The sequence below is a fragment of the Salvelinus namaycush genome, chromosome 8 (assembly GCF_016432855.1).
Source record: "Salvelinus namaycush isolate Seneca chromosome 8, SaNama_1.0, whole genome shotgun sequence".
Lineage (NCBI taxonomy): Eukaryota > Metazoa > Chordata > Actinopteri > Salmoniformes > Salmonidae > Salvelinus > Salvelinus namaycush.
In genome coordinates, this window is record NC_052314.1 from 16,138,291 (window position 1) to 16,165,284 (window position 26,994).

At 41.6% G+C, this 26,994-nt stretch overlaps 2 protein-coding genes across 2 annotated transcripts in view; one reads left to right on the forward strand and one right to left on the reverse strand.

Moving 5' to 3' along the window:
• Nucleotides 1–5,536: 5,536 nt before the first annotated feature.
• LOC120051794 (hepatocyte nuclear factor 6-like) lies at nt 5,537–21,799 on the forward strand. The gene is made up of 2 exons (XM_038998683.1): nt 5,537–6,578; nt 21,507–21,799. The coding sequence occupies exons 1-2, from the start codon at nt 5,537–5,539 to the stop codon at nt 21,797–21,799; spliced, it is 1,335 nt and encodes a 444-aa protein (XP_038854611.1).
• A 2,385-nt stretch (nt 21,800–24,184) lies between these two features.
• atp8b3 (ATPase phospholipid transporting 8B3) overlaps nt 24,185–26,994 on the reverse strand; it is a 39,788-nt gene continuing 36,978 nt past the window's right edge. The window contains exon 28 of the mRNA XM_038998906.1: nt 24,185–24,238. Within this exon, the coding sequence (XP_038854834.1) occupies nt 24,185–24,238 (54 nt within the window). The remainder of the gene's footprint in view (nt 24,239–26,994) is intronic.

Here is a 26,994-nt window from a genome sequence, read left to right on the forward strand (position 1 = left end):
TGAACAGAATTACTAAAAACAGAGAGAGTTATGTGAGGACGCAGTTGTCAATGTGTTTCAGCTGTCGCTCGTCGAGATATGAGGACATTCCAACACAAAACAGACATGCAAGAGAAAGCTACCGGTAGTTTGAAATAATACATTTATAGCCAACTTCAATAAGAGATCATTGTAATGCATATGAGAAATAGGAAACATAGTGGAGGTGGTGATAGTCTGACAAACACACACACACACACACACACACACACACACACACACACACACACACACACACACACACACACACACACACACACACACACACACACACACACACACACACACACACACACACACACACACACACACACACAAGTTTCATATAGACACACACGGCCTTACTTAAAGTAGAGCTCGTCAAACAAGCGAGTTCCCGAGTTCTCACACCCAAGACCATCCAGCATCTGGGGCTCTGTGGCATTGCAGAGTGCTCCATCCCGCTGACTTGCTCAGAGGCCTCTGATGAATGCGACATTACTAAACACGGGTACTTAACTTTTGCAAATAGCCAGATTCAAGTAAATATACTTTAGAATACATTAACCGTGATGCATCAGGGACGGAGTCATTCAAGAAGCCATGAAAAGATTAGTCTGTCTCTATATCGAGTGATCTCTTTAAAGACTCGAAAAAATATAGCTTGTGTAAGGGCTTCACTTTCCTTGGTACGAATTCACTTTCATTGGTTCACGCTGTGAGACGACAGACAGCTTATGTGGTCTGAAATTTTTGGTAATACATACTGCAAGAATAACATGTTCATACTACATGCATCTCTTCGAGGACTTCCAAAAACCTTACTCAAGATTAACTTTCGTACTATTTATTTGTGTATAAAAAAAAACTATATTCCAATTTTCAACCATGTCTCCCAACAACATTGAGAGAAAACTTTGAAACGAATTATTCTAACATTGTTATTAAAAATAAAACGTTTATAGAAGCACTATGTCGTTTGTGAATACAGAAATCAATCATCCCTAGACCTAAATAGGCATAATAATAATAATAATAATAATAATAATAATAATATTAATCATATTTTTAAAGTGGTTGATATTAACATCAGCGCAACTTATCAGTTTAAATAAATAAAATAAAAATGATGTTTAGGCCTACAAAAAAAAAACTAATGTAGACTCAGATTTCTCAGATTTGTGGTTTACCAGAGAGCCAGAAAATAAGTTCATATAATTATTGATAAAGAAACGCGTTTGTTGCTGCTGCTATTCTACTTATTAACAACAGGTGCTACAAAAAAAGTGATTAGGTAATGTGTGAAAAGCTTGGTAAGGCACCGTGCATATCTCACTTTAAGGGGGGGAAGTTGTTTATGTTTCCTACCAGACTGCATCTCCCTGTTATTATGGTGACCCGATGCTTCGAAGTAGGTAGGCGGTAGCAGCACCAGGGTGGCTGAGTAAAGTCGATGGTGCTGAATCCGTCGACCCACCCGCTGTTAATAATGTGAAATAAATATCTGAGCCTCAGCGGCATCGCCCCTCTTACACCGCAGATATCGACAACGTTAATATTTTATTGTTGGCCTATTCACCACAGGATACGCTTATTTGGACATTCGAAAACAGTAGGCCTACATTGAAATTCAAATTAAAACCAGCTCTAGGCTAATATATTTATTTTTAAGAATGTGTGTGTGTGTCCAGTAGATCATTCGATTATATTACAACGCTCAATAAGCTACTATTGATCGCCCAGTGCACCGTGTTTTCAACAGTTTTTGAAAGTCAAACTACAACAACAACAAAGTTTAACATCGATCTGAAACGAGACGTTATGACAAACAAACAAAGGGATAGTGTTATGTCGACAAATATAGTTTTGATGATAAGGCAACAGGTAGGACTATAGCCTACCAAGGAACCTTCTGCCGTATGCAACCTTCTGCACCGTTTACAAAGTGGCACTATAAAAACTTTTAACAACCTTTTTTCTGTGTGGTAAACCCGTGTGAATTAACAGCGAAGAAGGATGAAAGTTAACATCCATCACAGAGCTGACCAATAGGTTCGCTGCGCGGAGATGACAGATTCGCTGCTGGGTAGAGTAATTCATTTTGGATAGCAGTGGTCTCAGTGATCAATAGAGGGACATTAACCCGGGCGAACACTGTTGTTTCCCTGATGCCACCAGTACCATCCTCCATTGGCTAACAACAAGGCACCATTTTACAATCAGGGGACCCATAAAATGGGGTTAGATAGGCCTAGGCCTGCATAGCACCTTTTCATAATTTGAATGCAGCCTAACTTGGGTAGATTTAGCCTTAATTAAGTTGTCACAAAATCCATTCTGAGAAAATTCTGTAGTGTATGCAAATATATCACATCCTTATTCACTCAATGAGCATAGGCTTAATAAGAGCGTAAGAGCGTTGGATCAGTAACCGAAAAGTCGTTGGTTCGAATCCCCAAGCAGACTTTGTGAAAAATCTGTCGATGTGCCCTTGAGAGAGACAATTAACCCTAATTTCTCCTGTAAATCGCACTGGATAAGAGCGTCTGCTAAATGGCTAAAATGTACGTCTGAAATGAGGACCATATTCCAAGTGGGCACTTTCGGCTGCTTTTAAATCTCATTCAAATGGAAATTGGAGTGAATGTTGTTGATACACACAGTAAGTAGCAAGAAGCTACTTGGTACACCTACACCACCCGATGTCACAGGAAGGCCATAAAGATCATCAAGGACAACAACCACCCGAGCCACTGCCTGTTCACCCCGCTATCATCCAGAAGGCGAGGTCAGTACAGGTGCATCAAAGCAGGGACCGAGAGACTGAAAAACAGCTTCTATCTCAAGGCCATCAGACTGTTAAACAGCCACCACTAACATCGAGTGGCTGCTGCCAACATACTGACTCAACTCCAGCTCACTTTAATAATGGAAATTGATGGAAATTGATCAAAAATGTATCACAATGCCACTTAATATAATGTATATGTATATACTGTACTCTATATCATCTACTGCATCTTGCCACCTTTATGTAATACATGTATCACTAGCCACTTTAAACTACGCCACTTTATGTTTATATACCCTACATTACTCATCTCATATGTATATACTGTACTCTATACCATCTACTGCATCTTGCCTATGCCGTTCTGTACCATCACTCATTCATATATCTTTATGTACATATTCTTTATTCCTTTACACTTCTGTGTATAAGGTAATAGTTGTGGAATTGTTAGGTTAGATTACTCGTTGGTTATTACTGCATTGTCGGACCTAGAAGCACAAGCATTTCGCTACACTCGCATTAACATCTGCTGTGTATGTTACAAATAAAATTTGATTTGATTTGATTTGATTCGAAGCGCTCAACAAACATAGGCTTGTCCCACGACATTGCGGTTCACATACACGGAACTCTTAATTTTATGGCGATTTTCCGTGTTTTAAGCCACAGGCTTTCATGTTATACAGCCTATTACACGTATTTTCACGTCGTGTGTGTGCAGAGAGATAGGCCACATCTCATAATGCTGTCCTCGATGGTTTCCTCGGTTATGGGCTATTGAAGACCTAGGACAGACCCATGTCTTGATTGCAACATTAAACTTAGTTAGATTAGCTACTGGGCCTTAGTTTTGTGGTGCAAATACAATGTAAAATAGGTCCAATACTATATTAATTAACATATTATAAATATAGGCCTATACAGGGTTGTACATGAAAGGCATATATATACAACTAGAATGGACTCCACACACATTTTACGCATGCAAAATAGTATTTTGAAACTGATGCTCTTTAAAAAATGACAAATACATACTGTACAAACCAGGCTAAGAAAATCAATACAAATAGGCCACATAATAAATGATTGTACATATTTTGAGGTAACCACCTGACAGGCTAAATTCCAAACTGAAATGGAACTACGAGTTAAATCTTCGCAAAGTTTGGACCTACCCAAAAATATTTTTCCACAACCAGATATATCTGAGGTTTCTTGTGATCAAATGAAGCACCTATGGCTTCTGTATATTTTACTGCTGCAGTATCGATGAATCGCCCACTGATCTATACATCCATTGACACTGATGAATTAGGATTGCTGACCTGGATTGACGTCAGCAGGCAGCGAGCTTTAACACGGGTCATAACAAGTCAGAAGGTGGGAAATTGTGAAGGAAAATTAGACTTAAAATGAGAATATAGGTGAGGCCCCGTATAGCCTATGCCTTTGACGTCCATCAACTGCATACACAGCGCATACAGCATAAAGGCATATAGCCAATACATTCATGGCTTTTTTAGTTGGCTCAAATATTGGGTAAATTTTAAGACAAATTAAAATAGAGTTTGCTTTTTCCTAAACCATTTGGACTTATTCGTTCATGGGAACAGGTCTACCCGATTTGCTGTACATTATAGGATATACCTAAAGGAGGCACTGTATGCATATAGCAGACAGTAATAGTTATTCTAGCCTAGAATTAGCCGTTTTCCTTATTGACTTTTGAAAAAAAGATACGATAAGTGAAAATATGAAAAATAATATAGTGCATAGACATTGGGCCTCGTGATTACATGTAGGCCTAAACACAGAAGCAAATAGGCCTATCATATGTCTTTCACACAATAAAATGCATAGCATTTTTCTATGACATTTTCCTAAATTGCATTCTGAAAATCAATCAGCATATCATATCCGGAAATAAACCACGTGTGCGTCCTCTCCTGACTGAAACTCCAAGGTGTATACCATAGCCTGTATCTTAATGGAGTGCATTTTAATAGATTGTTTAAAATAACAGATCTTTTTATTTATGGCAGTAGTGTGATGTTAAGCATGTCAATTAATATTTAACCATTAAGAAATCACATGTCCTGGCGCCAAGTTAAGCGGCTTTGTCAGGGAAAACCAAAGGCGCAAGTTTCTTATCCAGGCAGGACTCCCCAATATCTCAAGGTAAATGTTGCATGGCGATGGCTTGCAGTTTTGCTCAAGATACGTGTCTGTCTCGTATCTCTTTAAATGTCTAATGTAATCTTTTTGAGAAATTCGAGGTTCAGTTTACAACATGAGCAAACATCTGTCTGACAGAGAGCTGGTGACGTCAGACAGCCCCAGACTGAGTGCTAACGCTGGAACAGTGGGCGCACACATACACAGGCACAGTCACGTCTTAACATACGCGCGGGCACGTCATCATAGACGCTGGAATCACAGCCTTTGCTTTCTATAGTAGTGGTGCTCTACAGCGAATAAAACAGGCTACAAGCAAGGACGGACACCTATCAGAAACGCGAGCAGCGGTTTGTGGTACAGCTCTGTCGCGGGCAACTGATCGCTTTATATCATGCTGTAGTGACTGAAGAGAGGCTAGTACAATCAATGGATTGGCTTTGAAATCGTTCACAATTTATTGGAAAGGAGTGTGTGAGACGGGGGGAGAGGGAACGCGCGAGAGAGGAGAGAGGAGAGAGAGAGGTGGAAATAAAGATTATTTCAACGATGGAACTTACAATGGAAAACATTGGAAATCTGCACGGCGTATCTCACTCTCATCAAACGGGTGACTTAATGAACTCTCCGCACCACGCACGGCAGTCCTTGGCGTCGCATCGGAACTTGGTGTCACACGGACGTTCAGCCATGGTGTCCAGTATGGCCTCAATATTAGATGGATCTGGGGAGTATCGCACAGACCATGCGTTGTCCGGTCCCTTGCACCCCGCAATGACCATGTCCTGCGACTCCGGGATGACCATGAGTAGCACTTACACTACGCTGACGCCGCTGCAGCACCTGCCTCCCATATCCACCGTCTCGGAGAAATTTCACCACCATCCCCACCCGCACGCCCACCACCACCCGGCGCACCAGCGACTCGCCGCCGGCAACGTCAGTGGCAGCTTCACCCTGATGCGGGACGACAGGAGCCTTGCCTCGATGGGAAATCTCTATGGCCACTACCCTAAGGACATGTCCGGCATGTGCCAGTCGCTGTCCCCTCTCTCCAACGGCCTCGGGTCTTTGCACAACTCTCAGCAGACTCTTTGCGCTTATGGTCCTGGCGCCCACCTCTCCAACGACAAAATGCTCTCGTCTGGAGGCTTCGAGTCTCACGCAGCGATGCTGTCCCGGAGCGAGGACCACATGAGCCGGGGATTGGGGGGACACGGGGCCGGGATCATGTCATCCCTGAACGGTATGCCCCATCACAGCCATCCGCACTCTCAGGCTAACGGGTCCATGCTCTCTGATCGGGAGAGGCAGACGGCGGGGGGCGGGCAGGGAGGTGGTTCGGGGCAGGTGGAAGAAATAAACACCAAGGAGGTGGCACAGCGAATAACGGCGGAACTCAAGCGCTACAGCATTCCCCAGGCCATCTTCGCCCAGCGGATCTTGTGTCGGTCCCAGGGAACCCTGTCTGACCTGCTGAGGAACCCTAAACCCTGGACTAAACTCAAGTCTGGCCGGGAAACCTTCCGGAGGATGTGGAAGTGGCTGCAGGAACCCGAGTTCCAGAGAATGTCGGCGCTCAGACTAGCAGGTGAGTGAGGAGAAATGTGGCTAATGTGAAGGGATCAATTAAAAGTCAATGTGGCGAGACTATCAATTGTTACTCAAACAGATTATCACTTAAACAAGTTAGTATGGATTCTTGGAGGAGTTAACGATGGTTATTATTCGTTAAACTTTGTTAAATAACCATGTTGAATTGGTTGTTTGAAAAGATAAGTAAATCCAGATTGGATTGACTGCTTCATGCTCAGATAATAAAGTAGAAAGAGTAAACAGGCTGTGCTGTGGTAGTCTACTCTGTTGGTGATATCCTAATTAGGTGTTAAACCTGAAAAAGATAAATCAACTTGTTTCAAGTTTTTGAATAGTCATGCTCTTATTTGCTGGCAACATTATAGTAGGCCTATACTTGTAATTAATTTTACGCACGCGCGTAATAGGGAACACACACACACACTCACAAACACACGAGGTGTTTCGACCACAGACAAAATGAAATCAAACAGGGAATGGCCTGAATCAAATTGATTGTGCATCTCTGTAACTGTATCATTTGGGCCACAATAACGAGAATAAAATGGTGCGATTATTGACAAAAAGACTGTAGTGTTGTAGTATTGATGACCCTTTGTCAAGTTTCACATATTCACTCTTCTTCTGGTGTGGAGTCGTTCCACAAGCCTCGCGCTAATTATATTTATGTGTTCAAATGGACCTGGAATTCTCGTGGGCCTGCCCTTCTCCTGTCTACTCCGGGAGGCATAAACAAGGCGCGTCTGAGGTGTGCCTAGCAGCGGAGCAGCGAGTCAGGGGAGCGTGACCTCCCGCGAATCGATACTTCGGGTCCCGGCGTCCCTTTTTAAAGTAGCCACTAATAAATGATCAATTTGGATCTGAAAGACAGCTCAAGAAACAGATGCGTCTGTCTATGATTTTTTTTTAAACATTCTGCTTAGGCTACACTTTATTTCTCAAGTATTTATAATAAATTATAAAGTCATACAGGTCGAATAGCGAGTTCATGGTGAACTAGTGTAATTATGTGTAAATAGAAGTAAAATATGAACGGAATGGAGGTGAAATAGGCCTAGTTGAATCTACAAATAGGCCTAATTTAAGAATGATTTGTGGTCAAAGGGGACTTTTCTTGAATCTACAACATACCAACTCTAAAACATCAACATTTAGCAGACGCTTTAATCCAGAGCGATTTACAGTAGTGGGTCCACCCGTGGGAATCGAACCCACAAACCTGGCATTGCATGCGCCATGCACTACCAACTGAGCTACACCGGACAATAACACTACAACCCAGGTTGAACATTGTGTTGTAGCCTATGCTGGCAATAAACATACATAGGCCTATAGTCAAACGTTTGTTTTTACAAAGGTCTATGCAATTCTAGTATATATAATTACAAATGATTATGGCCTACACTAGCCTGCTTAAGGATGGCAAGGCAAAAAAGCATAATGAAATTAATTTAATAACAGTTAAACCACAAAAGAATCATACTTCATTTTGGAAATTCAACAGACATATACCATTTAATTGTCACATATTGCTAATCACTCAACTTCGAGACAGATATTTTTGAGAGGGGATGTTCATATAAATCATTTGAAATAGGCCTGCGATTGAACTTGTCTATTTATCCATTACTTTTATATTTCACTTTGAATTCAAAAGTTGCAACAATTTATTCATATTTATTTATTCGTTCATTGGTTCATTTATCCACCCACGTTTCCAGTGAGAGATAACAGTTTGAAACATTGTCCAGTATTGTACTCCAAGCCTCTACCGTAAAAACTCTACGAAGGCAAAAAAATCTACTGGAAATAGGGTTATTTTACAAGCTATAAAGCTTAGGAGCTAATTAAAGAGGCTTAATTAAGGGTGGAAAGCTATACAATCAGAAGAGTTGGAAGTGAGCGCCACTTTGATGTTTCTGCAGAGCACTCCGTTAGAACATGCATGCGCTTCAAACGTCAATCAGTACTTCTGTGTGTCGTATTTCAGTGGACAGTTCAATTAAACAGATATAGTGGCATATTTTAGTTCCAGTCAATGCCCTATTGAAAAGCACTTCATGGAATATAAATTGTTACTTTGCACATTTAGCGGCGTTTTGGTATATAAAGATTTAAACACTCCACAATTGTCTCTTTAAGTGCCATTGCTAAACCTAATTAAACCTAATTGGGCAGTGGGGTTTTTATATAGTCGCAACCTGGTCTCAGAGCATTTCGTTTTATTTTGTACATAAATCCGAGACACTCCATTTAGTATGATTTGTTACATGGTTACATAAGGAAGATGTTTACTTAAGGCAAAAACAAAGTAGGATGATTGGTAGGGTGAACGGGTAGGCTTATAACGCAAACTTCTAGCAACTCATAGGTTGCAAGTCTGGGTCTTATTACAGACAACTTTAGCTAATTAGCCACTTTTCAACTACTTACTACTTTTTAGTTACTTTTGCAACTACTTAGCATGTTAGCTAACTCTTCCTCTAACCCTAACCTTAACCCTTTTAGCTAACCCTTCCCCTAACCCTAACGTTAACCCTTTAACTTAACTCCTAAACTTAACCCTAACCTTATCCCTAACCCCTAGCCTAGCTAACGTTAGCGACCTAGCTAGAATTCATAACATATCATATGTTTAGAAAATTCATACATTTTTCAAATTCGTAACATATTGCACGTTGTGCAAATTCGTAACATATAATATGAATTGTAATTTGTAACATATCATACTAAATGGTTGATGGACATCCACAAACTAATACATACCATGCAAAACGTAACATATCATACTAAATGGAGTGTTTCGGATTTACATACAGAATAATACGAAATGCTCTGAGACATGGTTGATTGTGAACTGCATGCACTATACTAGAACTATGGCACATAACTTCCCATACTTGTGTTTCTGCATGCATAGGGTCTATATGTGCAGCATGCATGTCCGTTCGTATGCATTATTTTTTAGAATTGATACACCTATGCTCCATTTGTTCCCCGGTGGGTATTTGCCTGAACGCATTAAGGTTGACTTCGGATATTTGAGGATGATATAGGCTACATAGACATTCTTCATACTTCAATAGGAAATTCTAATCAGTATAGTGCAAGTACCATAATTTATTAACAATTATCAACCATTATAGTAGAGATATTATCGTAATTGTTATGGTTATTGTTATTATGGTAATAATTATGGCTATAATTGTTTAGTAGTTGCACTCTTTGAGAGCGAGCGCTGTTCCAGCATGGTGTCACCTGGCCCTGACGTGCTGTCTGTTGTCCTGTGAGCTACCTTGTTCTGTTGTCAGTTGCTCTCTAGCAACATGGAGTTGGGCAAAATGACAAATGACTGTGGTATGGAAATGTTGGGCGCTACATTTTACTTATTGCATTTAAATTCACCATTATGCATGTGTGCATGCGGAGTGGGAGTTGGTGGTTGTGATTCTAAAAGGGACGCTGGCGATAGGCCTACTCGGTCGGCCATATCAATCAATACATTCAAATGACTATTCCAAATTCATCACAGTCACACAAATCAATGCCGCTGCCTTGCTTAGCTAATGTGAAAACGCCAGTGTCTGCACACTCACATGACAATCCTCCCCAGAAACTGTAAAATACGATGTAGTCCATTGAAACCCTAAAACGCATGGTTCATAATTGGAATGATGTGTAGTATTGTCCGCGTGAGGAGGGCAAGGTGAATCTCACAGAAGATACAAACCGATGAAAACAATTCGTCTTTGCATCTGTGTTGAATTCCACACTCCATCTCAATGTATTTGGTCGGGTCAATAAAGCAGTGATCGATAAGGATAGCCAGTGCATCTATCAATTATTCCGCCTCAGCACTCTCTCCCATTGGACTCTCCCAGAGTGTTGGGGGATGGCTGGGGGATTTAGGCAGGAGCTAGGAAAGGGGATGAGAGACTGGGAAAAGCCCCCATTGCACACATTTTTCTTTCTCTCTGTTGTAATCATGTTACATGTAGACTGGATGGACAACTCACCCTCAAAACGCCATTTGGGGGTTGGGTTATATAATCAGCTTGGATCTGTGTAAACATGTATCCATCAACGCATTGTTCCAGAATCACTCCGGAGCCATGAGGAAGACAACAGAGAGACAACCAAAATGATTCGATCCTGCCAAACCTCCCATGTGGAAAATACGACGCAATGAAATATTACGCAAGAGAATCAATCTCATTTATCCAAACATGTAAAGGGGGGATATCAACATTTTATCGTTTGTAAAATGTCGATTTTGAGGATGAGATTATGCTCTGTTCTAGTAATAGGCTATTCAATGAAAATACAGGCAAATCATGGATAGGGAGAGAATAGCTCAATAACAAACTTCATCACAGACTAGGCCTAGTCTAAATGCCAATCACATCAAAGGAGGTCAACCTGTCTGCTGTCCCCATACTATTACTATGGAGCAAGATTTTTTGGGGATGGCTAGGATATTCATGATAAACTAATATAAGTGAAAGGAGTATTTTATGAATCTATCATCCAACAGTTTATATGCACAAGTAAGCCACATGTATGCAGCCTCCCTACTCCCGAAGTAACGCTGCCTGTCTGGGACATAATCCAAATGTCATCACTGTACCTAAGCAACGACCAACCCAGCCTGCTCCACACAGCACTAGCATTTCTATCCACCTCCAAGTGCAGGCTACATAAATGTTTACCCCCACCTAACAAAACCATTTTCAATTGGGATCACCGCTGTCTTTGGTGCTGAAATCTTTATATGAATGGCGCTGTTGGCCTGTGTTTGAGGCCATGTATTATGGCTTTAATAAGGGGCTGTACAACATGGATGAGGTATGCTATGGAAGTAGGCTAGTGTGCCAGATGAGTCAAATTAAATAAATAATGTATATATATATTGTTCATAGGCTAGCCTGCGTCTAGCATAAGTCCTTTACCCAACACCAGTCAACACGTGATCAATAATATTACACAATTTCACAATCAGATCCGTCTCACCATCTTGTTGTAGGCTATGTTAAGACACATAGTCCAAAGTCCAAAGAATAAGGTCCATATTCAATCAAATCCGGAAAACGCTTTCCCGGGATATTCGCCTCCAAAATACACATTTTCCTATGGTGCACAACAAAACTAAAGGTTTCAACAAAAGAGACTGAGCATAAAATTAATCAAAAGCTGTGAAGCCAGAATGTTGTTAATAATCTTCCCAGGAAATCCGGTTCCTCTTTTTGATTGCATAGAACCTTTAGAAGTGATTGATTTAGGATCATCGAAAACAGGCTTTTTCATAAAGAGACGTGTTGATGCAGGCCTGCGAAATGATCGATGCGGACTTTAATAATTGATAAGCATGGGGAAGACAACGGGAGAAAATCATGCAGCTGCGGTTTCACAGACGCTCTTCGTTAAGCACAGCAATGTGTGTTGTAAATACTGGGATTCACACACGCGCGCTCGCGTACACACCACACACAGTGAAATCCTGTGGCTGTTGTGGACAATGGCCAGTACGCAGCCATTTTCCCCGGTGCAATAATGAAAAGCTATATTCACATTCTTCAAATCCATTCCAAATGTTTGTCAAGGCAGCCAGATGACGAATAATGATTTGTTCTGTGTTTTTCTGCCTTCGAGGAGGCGAATTGTGCACTCACATACATCTCCCAATTTTGACAGTGTAGCGTGCCTGCATGTGCGTATGTGATCAGGATATAGAGTGCGCCATACATTGTTATGTCCGATCTGAATCTGTATCGATTTCCATTCCCGGGTCTCTCCTTTCCATCGCTGGAGCTGTGACATGCAGGCATACTCCCCTTTCCCCCTCCTCTCCTGTGCAATACCATTTCCCCCATTAACAGCTCACCCTTCATAACATACAACGGAATGAATAATAAACGCACGCTTTCATTGGCACGATGCAGCTACAGCATATGCTGTAAAAACTGGTATTCCACTAATCATAGGCTATGTTATGTTGACATTTCTCAAAAATTGCGAAGCAGTTAACCTATGCTGTAGATAAGGGAATAGCCGCAAATGACATTAGCTTAATTTCGTCCCATCAACCCAGTATAGCCAATAGGCCTATGGCCAGACAGACCTACGGTGAAAATGACAATGTCTCCATTAGGTAAAGGGATCAATAACAGAAGACTGTTCCGTCACTTACACAAGCCAATGTGGGCAGTCGCTCCACTCACACTGTACAGTAGTAGCCTTTAGTATAACCTCAGAACTTCACTGTCTCATTTCCATATTTTCATCACATATGCACACACAAAAGAGAGATAATACACACGGGGGCATTGCAATTATAAATGCAGCACATAGTTCTAACCCGTTTGCATCAATAGGCTTACAGTCTAGAATACCGTCTATTCTATTTTAGATGATCAATTCCTACGCTTTTCTGTCGCCCACTCTACAAACCGGATCGATAGGAGAGAATGACCTTTAAATCAAATTGCTAGGAGAATGAACTGTGCGCATGAGGTTAGCATCAAAGGGTTAAATGGCATTGCGTCACTGATTTGAAATATCAAACAGTAAGGGAAGCCATTTTCTGAAGCCATCCTATAAGATTATTGTTGTAAAATCACAGCAACACTTCCCTGCCAGATAATAGAATCATTATTTTGTTTGCATTATATGTATTATTAGACACATGAAATGCATTGAATATTCTATCCAAAATCAATGTCAATAAGCCTAAGCTTATATTGTCATATTTGGCACCGTAAAAACAAAGGCATCTTGAATTGGGTCGATTTCCATAAATATTTTGGTGGCGTGGAATCAGAGTATACGAGACCACATTATCCCTAGCCTACCTATAAGCGTTACTTGGTTGTTTGAAACCTAACTGCCCCCCCCCCCCCCCCCCCCCCCCCCTCCACACACACACACACACACACACACACACACACACACACACACACACACACACACACACACACACACACACACACACACACACACACACACACACACACACACAAACTAAAAACAAAACACTAGGACCGAGTTTGGGAAACCCTGCAATACAGCACTTCTCGCGCGCCCTGTGTAACCGGTTGTAAATCTCTGAGCAGTGGTGTTGAAATGCCGACTGTCTCTCCGGTTAGAAGTGGCCGCTTATCTGACGTCCCGACAGGTCATCGCTTATTCAAGGTCCGATAATGGCTTGTTTAATGCCCGATCTAAGGCGAATACTGCAACGTTCGAAGAACAAAGTACACATTGTCCACCCAATTCTTAAGGAGAGAAAAGGCACACATCCCCATTTAGGCCTTGAACGAATAGGCTAATAGTAGCATCAGCAAACAGTCAACTAATTAGCCTGCAGTGATAATTGAATGGCAACATGCAATGACAACAGCCTCATCCATAGGCCTACACTGAATTCATAATTGTAGTTAGTGATTTGATAAACACAACCATGCTTGCGTGCAGGTTCGGTTGTAGACTATAAGTCTAAACACATTCTAAGGCAGTAAAAAACGTTTTTTAAACTGTGATTAAAAATGACTTCAGAAACGGGTCTCATTATAGGCCCTTAATACATAAAACGTGTTCGGGCACCGCATGCCAACAATCTACTGCATGCTGCATTGGCTTCATAGATTTTTGTCAAAAGAGGATCATGGTTTTTAAAGGTGACAGCAAAGAGATAAATAAGTAGTCGAGGGCCTTAAAGTTGGGCCAAAAATTCCACATGTTGCATGTTGATTATTTGCACACAATAACACACCGTTTGTCTACATTTTACAGTGGTAATAGTTCCAAAAATAGGATTGGAGACAATCTCTGATTTTACCACTCCTTATTTCACATCAGCTAACTATTTTCTAACACTGAAACTTTCAATGAACTCAGAGTTGAATAGTAGACAAGTAATTCCGAAGAGCATCCCAGCCTGACTCTTACATTGAAAACTGAAAAACTTATAATCATTTGACATGAAAAAAATATTTTACATTACAGAAATATTATTGAATAGAGAAATCACTAGAGAGCCTGAAAAATACAAATATTTGACAGTTAATCCTACCCTGAGAGCCGAGCCTGCATGCGCTCAAATACACCACATGCAACCAGGGTCGATCACACAGTAAAACCGCAGTCATACACACGACACACCCCACGCCGTACCCACAGATGCAACCCGAAACTCCAGTTGGGCAAACCCACACAAATCAACAAAGAAACAAAACGACCGTGAAATCAATTAATTCATTAATCAATGTTATATTACATGCTATTTAAACAAACGGAGTGGTTTCTAACATAAGAATTTGAATTTGTGTTTGAATATCTATTCAGCCAAGGCATCCAGCCAGGCTATCTTTTTAGGCCTATGTTTAAAGGCCTAAGGCCTATTCTGAGACGGCATCTTTAGGCCCCCTTTTATCCACTATTGGCTAAAGATTAAAAATGTTGTAGCTTGAAAAAGATATACAAATACATCATTACATCACATATTCATATCACATTCAATGATTCAATATCAAAATCAACACATTTAATCATTGTGTGTGTTTGTGTGTGTGTGTGTGTGTGTGTGTGTGTGTGTGTGTGTGTGTGTGTGTGTGTGTGTGTGTGTGTGTGTGTGTGTGTGTGTGTGTGTGTGTGTGTGTGTGTGTGCGACAATTGCATTAACCCAACACGCACCCAAAGATACTATGACAAACTTCAAGCCCAACTCTTTTAACATGCTGCACTTTTGTTCGATAAAGACTAGTTATTTATTTGATCAAATATTGGATTCATTTAATTTCCTCTGACTTGGTTATTACATTTATTATTATTATTATTAGTAGTAGTAGTAGTATTTTATTTATTATTTATTTATACTATGATTATGGTTTTATTGCCTAATATTTAGCCATATTTTCAGACATTTGAGCTGCCTCGTTGGTTGAATAACATTTTTTATACAAGTACTCATCTGCACTTTCTTTTCAGCTGACAACTGCAGAATTACGTCCATCAAGATCGACCTTTGAGACGATTTGCAGGCTGCTTCACTGATAACATTTTCAGGCCGTCCCATAAATCACTGAAAAGAAGAAAAACACAAAATGACTGACGAAAAGTTTTTAAACTTAAGGTTTGACTTAGTAAATAGAGGTAGGACTAGAGGCCATATGTTTTATGGTGCCAGAGAGCAGATTAACCAGTTCTTAACATGCCATGAACAGTAGGCTATGCTTACAGAAACAAACATCACAGTTGCGCTATGCGTTTTAACAGGAGCCCCTCACAATGTTGACAATAGTCTTCTGTCTGCACAGTGATATTGCTGGCCACACAGGTCACTCAAAAAAGATATTCACTAATCTGTGATCTGTTGTGGCCAGTCTTCCATACTGCCAATTAAATAACTCTGCCTTTTTTATTTGTCTTTACATTTGACCTTTGATGGAGGCGAATTCTTAGTTTTTATTTCAAAAAGTAATAAAACAATCCTCAATAAAGGCTCTGGTATAGGGTATTGCAGTTTTTCATTGTAGACCTATATCGTTTGATGATGCTAAACTTGTTGCTATAAAACAACTTAACAATAGAATAGGCTTTATGCAAAACATTTGCAGAAATACGATCACACAAAAAAACACTGCCTACCTTCACAATATCTACATAATATGTCTGCAATTAAATCATGGAGGCCGATGAAGTTATGCTTTAATAATCTCTATTTCAGTAAAATAAAAGTAACAGCCCATAATAACGATTTAAAATGAGTCAGTCGTAGCTGATGATGGTGTGCATCTTGTATGTCCACCTCAGACATTGACCCAATGACTTGTTAGAAGCCAGCTATTAATAGTAAGTAATTATGAATAAGAGTCCATGGTTGACATAGTGACTGTTTCTCGCCTGCAGTAGCCCGGCCTCAGCGGGAGAGAGTCGCACCGCACCCAATTTCAGATCAGCCCCATTCAAGCCATCGATCCCAGGCAGAACGGTTGGCTGCACGGTGCGGTTAGTTATCGATTCCCCCACCATACCCCCCCCCCCCCCCCCCCTCACTTCAAATCCGACAGAGCACACACCTCTAGCCAGGCTGCAGAGGCAGTTTTCACACGCTCACATATTTATTTAAATACCATTTTGAATCTGTAAGTATGCGTGGGCAGGCTTTTACCGAAATTGGGGATTAGTAACTCAGGTATAATAATTCAATGAGACACAATTAAGCAAATTTGTATTGTAATCATATATTAAATATATATTAAATACATTTACAATTGATTTACCACGTATCCCATGGGCCTATTGTTATCAAACAATGTATTTACTGATGATGTGGTAGGCCTACATTCAACAAATGAGTCCAACTGAGAGATACACCTGTTGTTATTGTGGGTTTGCTCTCACAGGCACCGCAGACCTCTTGACGTAAAAAAGATGATAGTTATTATTATGTAAATAATAGATCGAGTCAATCTCAGCGAAGTTAGTCAATGTTAACATTACCCCACTCTTACAAACATGTTGCACTGGCCCTTTTAGTGCTGTATCACATGAACTTCTCTGACAAAAATTATCCGTCGGTTATTGCCTTTCTTAATCAGGGAAACATCAGAATGACAGAGTACATTATATAAAGTAACGAGGTGTCACTAAATTATAAATATGTTTAATCAAAAAACAAAAGTTGAATTTATATCACTAATCTTTAGATGGGCACTCCTAAATTTCCTCAGCAGCCTGACTGTTTACTTAGCAATGCCACCATATTTCATTTTGCAACTTTCACTGACATTCGTTGCCAATTATGTATGATATGCCATGTCAATAAATTTAAGCATGAGGTCTACAACATTTTCCAAGTCACTCATTTTGTCACATTTGACTTCAGTTAAACATTACTTGTAAGTATAAATTCATGTTTCCATCGATAATGTGAGCACTTGAGCACTGTTTCTAAAGGCATTTTGCAGCTCTATATGACTATATAGTCATTATGGTATTATTTTGATATTATATCACATCAGGTTCTCGGCCTGCATAGGTAAATACAGGGTATGTATCTAAAGGTGATTAAGGAAGTGCTCGCTTCACTTTTATTAAAGAACAAACATCTAATAACAACATTTGATTGGTGAATTTTGCACACAGAGAAATCTCTTTGATGATCTCAGATATAATGGAAGCCTAATGACTGGTAAAATATAAAGTATCTCTTCAAAAAAGAACAAAAAAGCTTAAGTCAAATGAAAATGTAGGCTGCCAGTGAATTTATTCTGAACTGCAGTTAGAACCATTCTTCTTCCTAATAAGATATTTGAGCAGGTTGACTTTCAAAGTGGTCCCGAGTGAGTGTTATTGAAGCTGTGTTGGGAATGCCTTGCAGCGGAGCCGTGTGCAAGGTAAACAAACAAATTGTATCAAGTTATCAGTATATTAGCACCAACTCTGCCTCATTACATTAAGGAGTATTGAGTTGTAAGTTTGCATTGGGAAACCTTGGCACTGCCCTGCGGTCTGAATGGAATAAATACTGTACAAACTAGCGTTTAAAGTGCAGCCCAGTCGATACACAGCCTACCAATCTTTGTGCAACATAAGTCAAAACAAAATCCATGGATTTAAAATACTGTACGCCCCATTTTACAGCACTGCCCAAGGTCTGAAGAAAAGGTGCATCCGATTCTGTGGCATCTAGAATCCTGCAGGGGGAAATAATAGAGTTTTAGATAACACACTGATACATGCCAACTGGCAGAGCCTATAAGGTAGAGAGAGAAGTGCCTGGGGTTCTTTTCTGTAAGGGCAATGGAAGCAGGACTTGAAGTTGACTTTATCGTGTGCATGAACATGTTCAACCGTAGCCAGTAAAAACAAATATTGGGAGATTCATTAAAACAGTGGTCTATGGCTAGATCATATATACAACCAATAGGCTACACTTTAACAGTAAGCCTACATGAATCTGTGTTTACATTTAGGAGTGTTGTCATTAAATATGTAGCCATGGCTATTAGACATTAGTAACATGTTGGACTAGCTGATCAAAGACCTATGGGCTATTCATTCTGCAGTGCCAATAACCAAAACACATTACAACATTACGTTCATTACATAGATCCAGTATGATTTCAATGTCTAGAGATAAACATCTATTTTATTTTGACGTAGTAGGCTGTTGTTCTTCTCGAAAAAATAGAACCGCAGCACAAAATTGACAAAAGAGTGGCCTTTGGATAACCCAGACAGGAACTGACTGTTGAAGCGAAGTCCTTGAAATAACAGGCTTGGTTGGCTGGGCGCCATTATGAGTGCAATTAACTGGTGCTAACGGTTTATGAGGACCATTGCTCCCACAAAATTTGAGCAAATAAAACCTACAACTGACCAATTCGAGAAGCATCTCTCGAAACTTATGAATCTTTTCCCTTCCCATTCTCCCTCCGAGGCATAATTAATTGGACGAACTGAATTTCACACACGAATTACTCACGAATCTATCGACCGATATTGAACGCCCAGGGCCTTTCTCGTAACCTTTTTTGCTGCGTTGCAATGCTACGAATATTAACGACCAGAGAAAGAGAAAAGTTATAAAATAACTTCAAACTTTATATTGACTCCCGTTTTAGATTGGGGTTCAATACAAATGTGTTGAAGTCATGATCTGCCCGTGCATTGTGAGATTGTTTTGAGTGACCATGACAAAAGCCAACACCCATTGGACTATATTATGGTAAACCCTACACCGACCCAAATGTATTGATTGGTAATGATGATGATTCATTGAGTAGGGTATACTCTGTAATGTTTGTAAATGAGTTGCTTATATAACACAACGTCCCCCTAACAGTCTACACACGCCAAACCGTAGGCTACATTATCCAAAGCAATTCTCAGGTTTGTGACTGAAAAATATTGAAAGTAAATAAATAATGTCTATCAATTTATAAGGCTTCCACTGATGCCACAGTTTGAAGTAGCGAACGGGTAGAATAATTGCCATGGTGTGGGGGTTGTAGTCTGGGCAGAGTAGGCCATCGTGAAAGACGAAAATAAAAGCCAAATACATTTGTATTATGAGTCCAATATGGGTTGTGTTTCGTGCATGAGTTTATGTGAGTTTATGTCAGACTCTGTGCTCTGTGTCTTCTGTAGCTCTAAAAGCTGCAATGATCGATTTTCTTCTTTTCTACAGCGTGATTCAGTAATCAGGGCCCCCTTCCTCACCGATCGATCACTATTGATTTGCCTACTAAATCCAGCGCCTGTAGCAAGACAGCCCAGTATGGCGCCCCGTACGGCCAGGGCACAGCGCGAGTGACACCTACTGACTAAGAGACGATAAAACAACAAGGGGTCAAAAGTCTCCCACAGAGCTCTGTGTACAACTCAAACATAATGGGATGAAGGGGCTGGATGGAGAGAGGGATACGAATGGATAGCTGTGTTAATAATTATACAATACACACATAACTAGGATATTGAATCTGTTATCACCTGTTGCCCAAGAAAACTACAATGATGATATATCCACTCTAGACCGTATGAAACTATCATCATCATCATCATCATCATCACCACCACCAGTCTGTCTATAGAGCAGACACAGTGTATAGTGTATGATTGTGCTTAGGAGAGGTCTGGAGTAGTCTTGATGTGAAATACAAATATGATAGTTGTGCTCATGTGGAGGTTAGGCCACTGTAGTAAACAGATTTGACTGCAATGGTTGATCAATGGGCTCTGTCCCACTGTAATTAGACACACAGCACCACAGCGTGGCTCCAGCAATTTCAGCACAATCACACACACACACGCACTCACGCACGCACGCACGCACGCACGCACGCACGCACGCACGCACGCACGCACGCACGCACACACACACACACACACACACACACACACACACACACACACACACACACACACACACACACACACACACACACACCAGAGAGAGTATGAATGAATAAAGTAAGATTGGAGTGAAGAAAGAGAGGCGACAACAGGGGAAAAAACTGACTGCATCAAATCCTCCTCCTATGCATCTAAACCTGTCTCCTCATGTTTTCACTGTTCATATCACCTTTATACACAGGTCCAGTACATACGGTAAGCAGTATATGTTTCTATTTGGTGCTTCTAAGTACTACTAGAGGTTTTCTTTTCAAATTTCTCCCCATAGAAGTCAGTGCACACTTAACACTCCAGTTTGTGTTGGAGGCAGTTATAAATACCATCTCAGCGCTCAATGGATAGGGCTCCAGTGGGCTCTGTTTGAAGTAGCAGACTGCAGACCTGCTGGAGGGGATTCTGACCTCAGTCCCTGTAGAGAACCCCCCAATTCCTACAGCAATGTGGGTCAATATCTCCCTCTCCACCACTCCTTTTCTCTCATACACACATGCACACACACTGATCTCTCTCTCTCTCTCTCTCTCTCTCTCTCTCTCTCTCACACGCACGCGTACGCGCACACAAATGCTTACTATTGTGCAACAGTCACTCAGTCTCCCATTGCGACCCAAACTGCATTAATATTGAATCAAACAGCAGTGTCTCCACCAGGCAGCCAGAGCAGCTCACCGCAGGCCAGCTCCCTGTCTGCACTCTGCAGGATGGAAGGAATATTCCCACTGGGCACCAGGGATGGATTAGCTTTAAATCAAGTTTAATACATGGCAATATACGCAAGCTCAATATATTTTGCTGCTGTATAAACCCGTTTTTACATCTTTAAGTACTGGCTAATGACTCATTTCCCACATCTTCCCTTAATTCTCCCTCTGCATCTCTCACCTTTTTACTATCACTGAAGTAGTCATAATCATATAGTATTGCAGTACTATAACTGTAACACTGCATTTATGCTATGTTGTTCTCTCCCCCTTTGTCTCCCCAACCCCACCCATATCACCCCTCACAGCCTGCAAGCGCAAGGAGCAGGAGCATCACAAAGACCGCAACATGGTGCCCAAAAAGCAGCGGCTGGTCTTCACGGACCTGCAGCGCCGCACACTCATCGCCATCTTCAAGGAGAACAAGCGCCCGTCCAAGGAGATGCAGATCACCATCTCCCAGCAGCTGGGCCTGGAGCTCAACACTGTCAGCAACTTCTTCATGAATGCCCGGCGCCGCTGCGTGGACCGCTGGCACGACGAGCACAGCATCAGCCCCGGCCAGCCGGGCACCTCGGCCACCACTTTCTCCAAGGCCTGAGACGCCCGGGGGGAGCCACGGGGTGGCATGGGGATGGGGAGGTGGTACCTCCTGTATCCCACTTCGTTCCCAATAACCATGTTGATGCCTCCTCATTCGTGCCATGCAACCACGTCTTGGTCAGTCGTAACTGTAACCACCACGATCCTGAACATCTCACCACTGGACTGTTATGAAGCAAGTGAAACGTAAAGGTAACATGTAGTCAGGTCCACACAAGGACAATCATCTGTTTTTCGATTGAATCAGCTTTCTGTTGATGGTGTCAGTCCATTTACACTACAGACACCATGATATGTTGCTTTGTTTAAACGATCTCAAAATCAAGCCTCGGCCAACCTCCCTATCCAGGTAGTTGCTACTGAATCCCTCCCAGCACTCCCCTTTGTGTCTGCTACTCTGAGTCTCTCCTCACATCTCTCATCTCTTCACAAAGCAAAAAGGACAGAAGAACGGCAATAAACATGACAGCACACAGCCCTGTGATCATACCCAGTTCTGTGCACAAGGCCATCCTGGAGAAAACAACACAACCCCATTGAAAAAACAAAAGCTCAACCTCTCATTTCCTCTCCTCCCTCTATCCACTCCTTCTTCGCCAAAGGTATTCCCTGATGGCCAGCCATTTCAGCGAGCCACTCGAATCATACTCTGGCAAACTAATGAATCGAAAAATGAATCGATGCAGACAGGGAGAGGGAACGGGGCTTTGACCCTTCTTGAAGGTGAAACAGAAGACGCTTGGCAATAAAGATACTCAGATCTGCCCGGCTGCCTAGGTCTATATTGTTGCACAGATGTTGGAGGCCTGCAGGGAGACTTTCGTTGCTTGGGAGAAGCAGAAGTGTCTGTCGGGGAGGTGAGGGAGCGATACGTCTGGACATGCTCTTTGTTCAGGAGGGAGCTGCTTTTCACTGATCAATACAGAAACCAAGCGACAACACGGCCAGGCAGGCGACAAGCGAACGGCATTATAGCTGCTGTATAGAATGTAAGAAGAGCACATGGAACCCAGTGGAGGTGGCGACACAATGGCCTAACAGCTGCCCAGTCTGCTCTGCACATAAGGTGCCCCAGTGCCCCCTGCTGGTTATAAGAGTAAGCTGCAGCCAGCAGTCCTCTAGGAAAGGCCTCACGGTGTGTTCCAGGGCTGGGGAGAGAGAGGCCATGGCACATGTTCAGGCCCTCGCAGATCTCTGAAGGCAGATCAATAGTGAGCCATTATCCTATTGTTGTTCCTCATCCAACGAGGACTGGTGAAGTAGGAGGAGTGGGATGGTTCAAGTAGCGCCCAGTACCCTGGAAAATAGAAGTCAGGTTTTTAGCAAACACTCCAAATACGTTACCTTGATAATACTCACCAAGCAAATAGATGGCCTTGTGTCACAACCCACACGCTAGGGTATTGAAAAGATACACACAGAAACACATACAGCAGATATAGAAATATGTCTCAGTTTCATTTAGTGGACAGAGGGGTAATGATGGATCCAGAAACATTTGAGGTGCTACGGAGATTGAGCTTTACATCATCATTTATGCAAAAATGGTGAGGAGGTTTCCTGTTTTGAAACATCTCAAATGACACACAGTTTAGATGCATTTATCCGTCTGTTACCAAAAATTATGATCAGCAGATTTGGAAAAGAGCAAATTTCCCGCTGGATATTCCCACACAATGGTTATTATCTGTGGCTAGCCATCACACACTACAGTCACAAATGCTACAAGAACTAGTGCCAATGCTAACTGCCTTAATGATAATCAGAGAATATGGTACTGCATTCACACACAGCTACAGTGTACCCTACCCATAATGATGGGCAGCATGTACCATAGCAACCAACAATCAACTTTTAAGTGAATTAGAATCTACTTTTTTAGAAAACTAAAAGTTAACCAGATTTTAAGGCATACAATACCAAACCTCAAAACCACAAGATACCACAATATGTGTAACAAAGACAAATCCACCAACACATTTTTGAAACAGAGGAAAATCTCTCTCTTTCATTCTATCTTTGGTTCTCTACCCCCTCTTCCCCCATCCCCCTGTTCCCTCTCTTTCTCTCTCTTTCTCTCTTTCCCTCTCTTTCCCTCTTTCACTCTATAATATTGATGCGGGTAATTAGTACCATAGACACAAAGTTTCTCTTTCTTGTTACTTCTGTGCTCTGTCGTGCATAAGTAAGGCACCTTGTTGATAAATCAAAAAAAGACAAATGAAAGGACTTTTTAAAATAAAAAAAGAGGGATGTGTGGACCTAGACCAATGAAGGACATCGTTTTTTTTGCATTATATGTGAATATTGACAAGGAGGAGACATTTCCCAAGACAAGGAGAAAGCAGGGAGATGGACGGTGTATTCTTCATGCCGTTACATGTCAGGGCTGCGGTCTGTACTTCAGCACCTCGTTCATCTGAGCCCCAAAAACGGGCTGTGAAAAGGGGACACAACATGACCTCCACATGTCCTTGCTGATTATATGTGTGTATGGGGAGGGAGGGATGAAGATTAAAGGGGAGTTAGAACATGGATGTTATCTGTGGGGTCTTAAAATGCAACTGTAGCATTTCCAACTATGTAGTTAGATTAACTGTGCAGAATAGATAAGACACTTTGATAGTTTGATAGAACAGCTCTAAACTCGCTTTGCTATAAGCAGTGAGTTTAAAGTCTCGAACGATGAGAAAAATTGATTTGTGGTACACAGTTCAGCAAGGACAGAATTCAGCTCTATGTACGTGGCTGAATAAATGACCTTTGTTTGTAGTGAGAACCGATGTGGCTACCTCACTAAGCTGAGTGGTTTGTGAAACCGCCACGAATACCAAAGATTACTCCAGCCTGCCAGTCCCATGCTACCCGGGGGACACACACCAAAAAGAGCCCCCCTCTGCCCCAACGTTGTTAAAGACAGACACACTGACACAAACAGACACACTGACACACTCCACACACATACCGTAAATGTACAGTGCAGTCAGGCTGCATTGTACCACAAAGGAGGAGGTGGCTACCATGCAGATAGAGTTGAGTGCCTTTTTCCTTCAACCACAGGTGGGACTGCTCTGGACACACGCACACACACACACACACACACACACACACACACACACACACACACACACACACACACACACACACACACACACACACACACACACACACACACACACACACACACACACACACACACACACACACACACACACACAATTTGTTATTAGATGGACAGAAAGGGGCACAGAGTGGGGGCTGTGTCAGCATCTTCTTTCATATTGACTTTCCATCTTGATACACTAGAATAAAAGCACTTTATCATGTAGAAAGTCTAGAAAACATTTTCTAGACACAATTTATTTCAGACAAAAATATGTTACTTTGAATTCCGTAAATCACTTTGTTACTGCATAGTAGTTGCTGTCGGAGGGGCTCAGAGGGTGCCCTTGTTTTCTTAGCCTGGTGTTCTTCTGTTCTCCGTCCCTTCACTCCTCCCAACAGAGATATTTTTATGTAACAGAGAGGGAGGAGGTAAAGGGCTTGGCAGAAGTCAACAGTGGCCAGGATGTAGTTGTAATATCTTACCACTGTATATCATTCTCCCTCCACACTTGCTGCAAGCACTAATGCTGCGCGGGGCACCTGAACAGTCATTGACAATTATAGGAAGACACAACTTCTCTCTCCCTCCGCCTCCACCCTGTCTATACTCACACATCAACCTCTCCCCCTGGCCAGAGCTAAGACTTGGTAGGCATCTGTTGACAATTCATTCTGAAATACCTCAAACCTTTCAAGTTTATGTAATTAACTGAAAATAATCATCCTAATGATAAAAATGACTATGATTCTATGATACTATGATTCTATGATTCTATGATAGTTAGTTTTGGAACTTGTGACTTGAAGCTTTATACTGTTCAATGTTTTTATTTGTTTGCTTATTTTTCTTTTACGTTTCCTGTTTGTTTTGCTGCGGCATGCACTTAATGTTTTCATAAAGTAAAGACATTGTGAATGTTTCTGTGGAAAAAGAGGAAGAGACAGGAGAGAATGCTAGAAGAGGAAGGGAAGAGAGAGAGGGTTACAAGAGCTACTTAACACATAGATAGATATTTAGCTCAGCTATTTGAGGTGTGTATTTTTAAAGAAAAAGAAAATGTAACGGATTTGGATCGGATAAAAAAAAAGCATAATTTGAATATCAACCTTAGGAAGATGTTTTTTTACTCATCCCAAGCTTTCTTCTGCCATTTTGTTCTCTTTTCTCCAAAACAATTTCACAGTTACTTTTGAAGTGTGTTCAAGTGCTCCTGATGTTATTAATATATTGAAAACAGCACCTCCTATTGAAAGGGAGGTGCAACATTTCTTTTCTGCATGGATATTGTATAACTGTATAGAAACCTACAGGAATGACCTGTGATTTCGTGCGATAAGAGGAAGGAAAGACTGAGGTGGATGGAGGGGGGTATTTAGCAAAAGGGCGGGCTGGGGTCGGGATTTGGCATTTGTTTTTAGAAATTTTTGTCACTGTTGGATTCTCTGGTTGTGTGCATGTGTTGTTGCAACCCTCTCCCCTCCCCATGTTTTTTTAATGCATATAAATCCTGACAGTAGGGGACAGTGTGCTGGGGGAGGTTCCACCCCTCCTCTCCAATCAATCTCATTCAATCTCATTCCTCAGCCTGGCTACTAACATGGTCCTGTTGGTGGCTGTCCTGCTTTTCCAAGGCCGGGTTGTTTCCTTGGAGTTAATCAGAGGGACTAAGCCACAGGCCTGTATGTACTGTATGCCATCATTTTCTTCAGTCTGTGTGTGTATGTGTGCCTGCATTTGTATTTATCTGAAGAAGTGATCTTTCTTTGGTTTGCAATCTTTGTCAAGCGAAATTCTAACATTTACCAACCAACCAGTACGTTGGCAACTGACCCCTCCAACCAGAAATGTTCATCTACTGTTAAACAGCATATGTGCATCATCTTCCTTTGGGATGTAAAGTTGCCAGTCTGCCTGCAGTCAGACCCGGTTAACACCCCAGTCACACTGTGCTCTCCCTCTTCTGGTGCCTGTTAATCAATCAGAACCAAGTGTCTTTGTGATGGTAGAAGACAATCAGTTTCAAAACAAGAAAAAGGTAGAGAGAGGACAGGCCAGCAGGGGGGGTTGGAAGGAGAAATCGGGAAAAG

Excerpts from the sequence above, each read along its gene's own strand:
- LOC120051794 (XM_038998683.1), top strand. The coding sequence starts at position 5,537 with ATGGAACTTACAATGGAAAACATTGGAAATCTGCACGGCGTATCTCAC. Across the intron at positions 6,579-21,506 it reads GTCGGCGCTCAGACTAGCAG|CCTGCAAGCGCAAGGAGCAG; the intron begins GTGAGTGAGGAG and ends CACCCCTCACAG.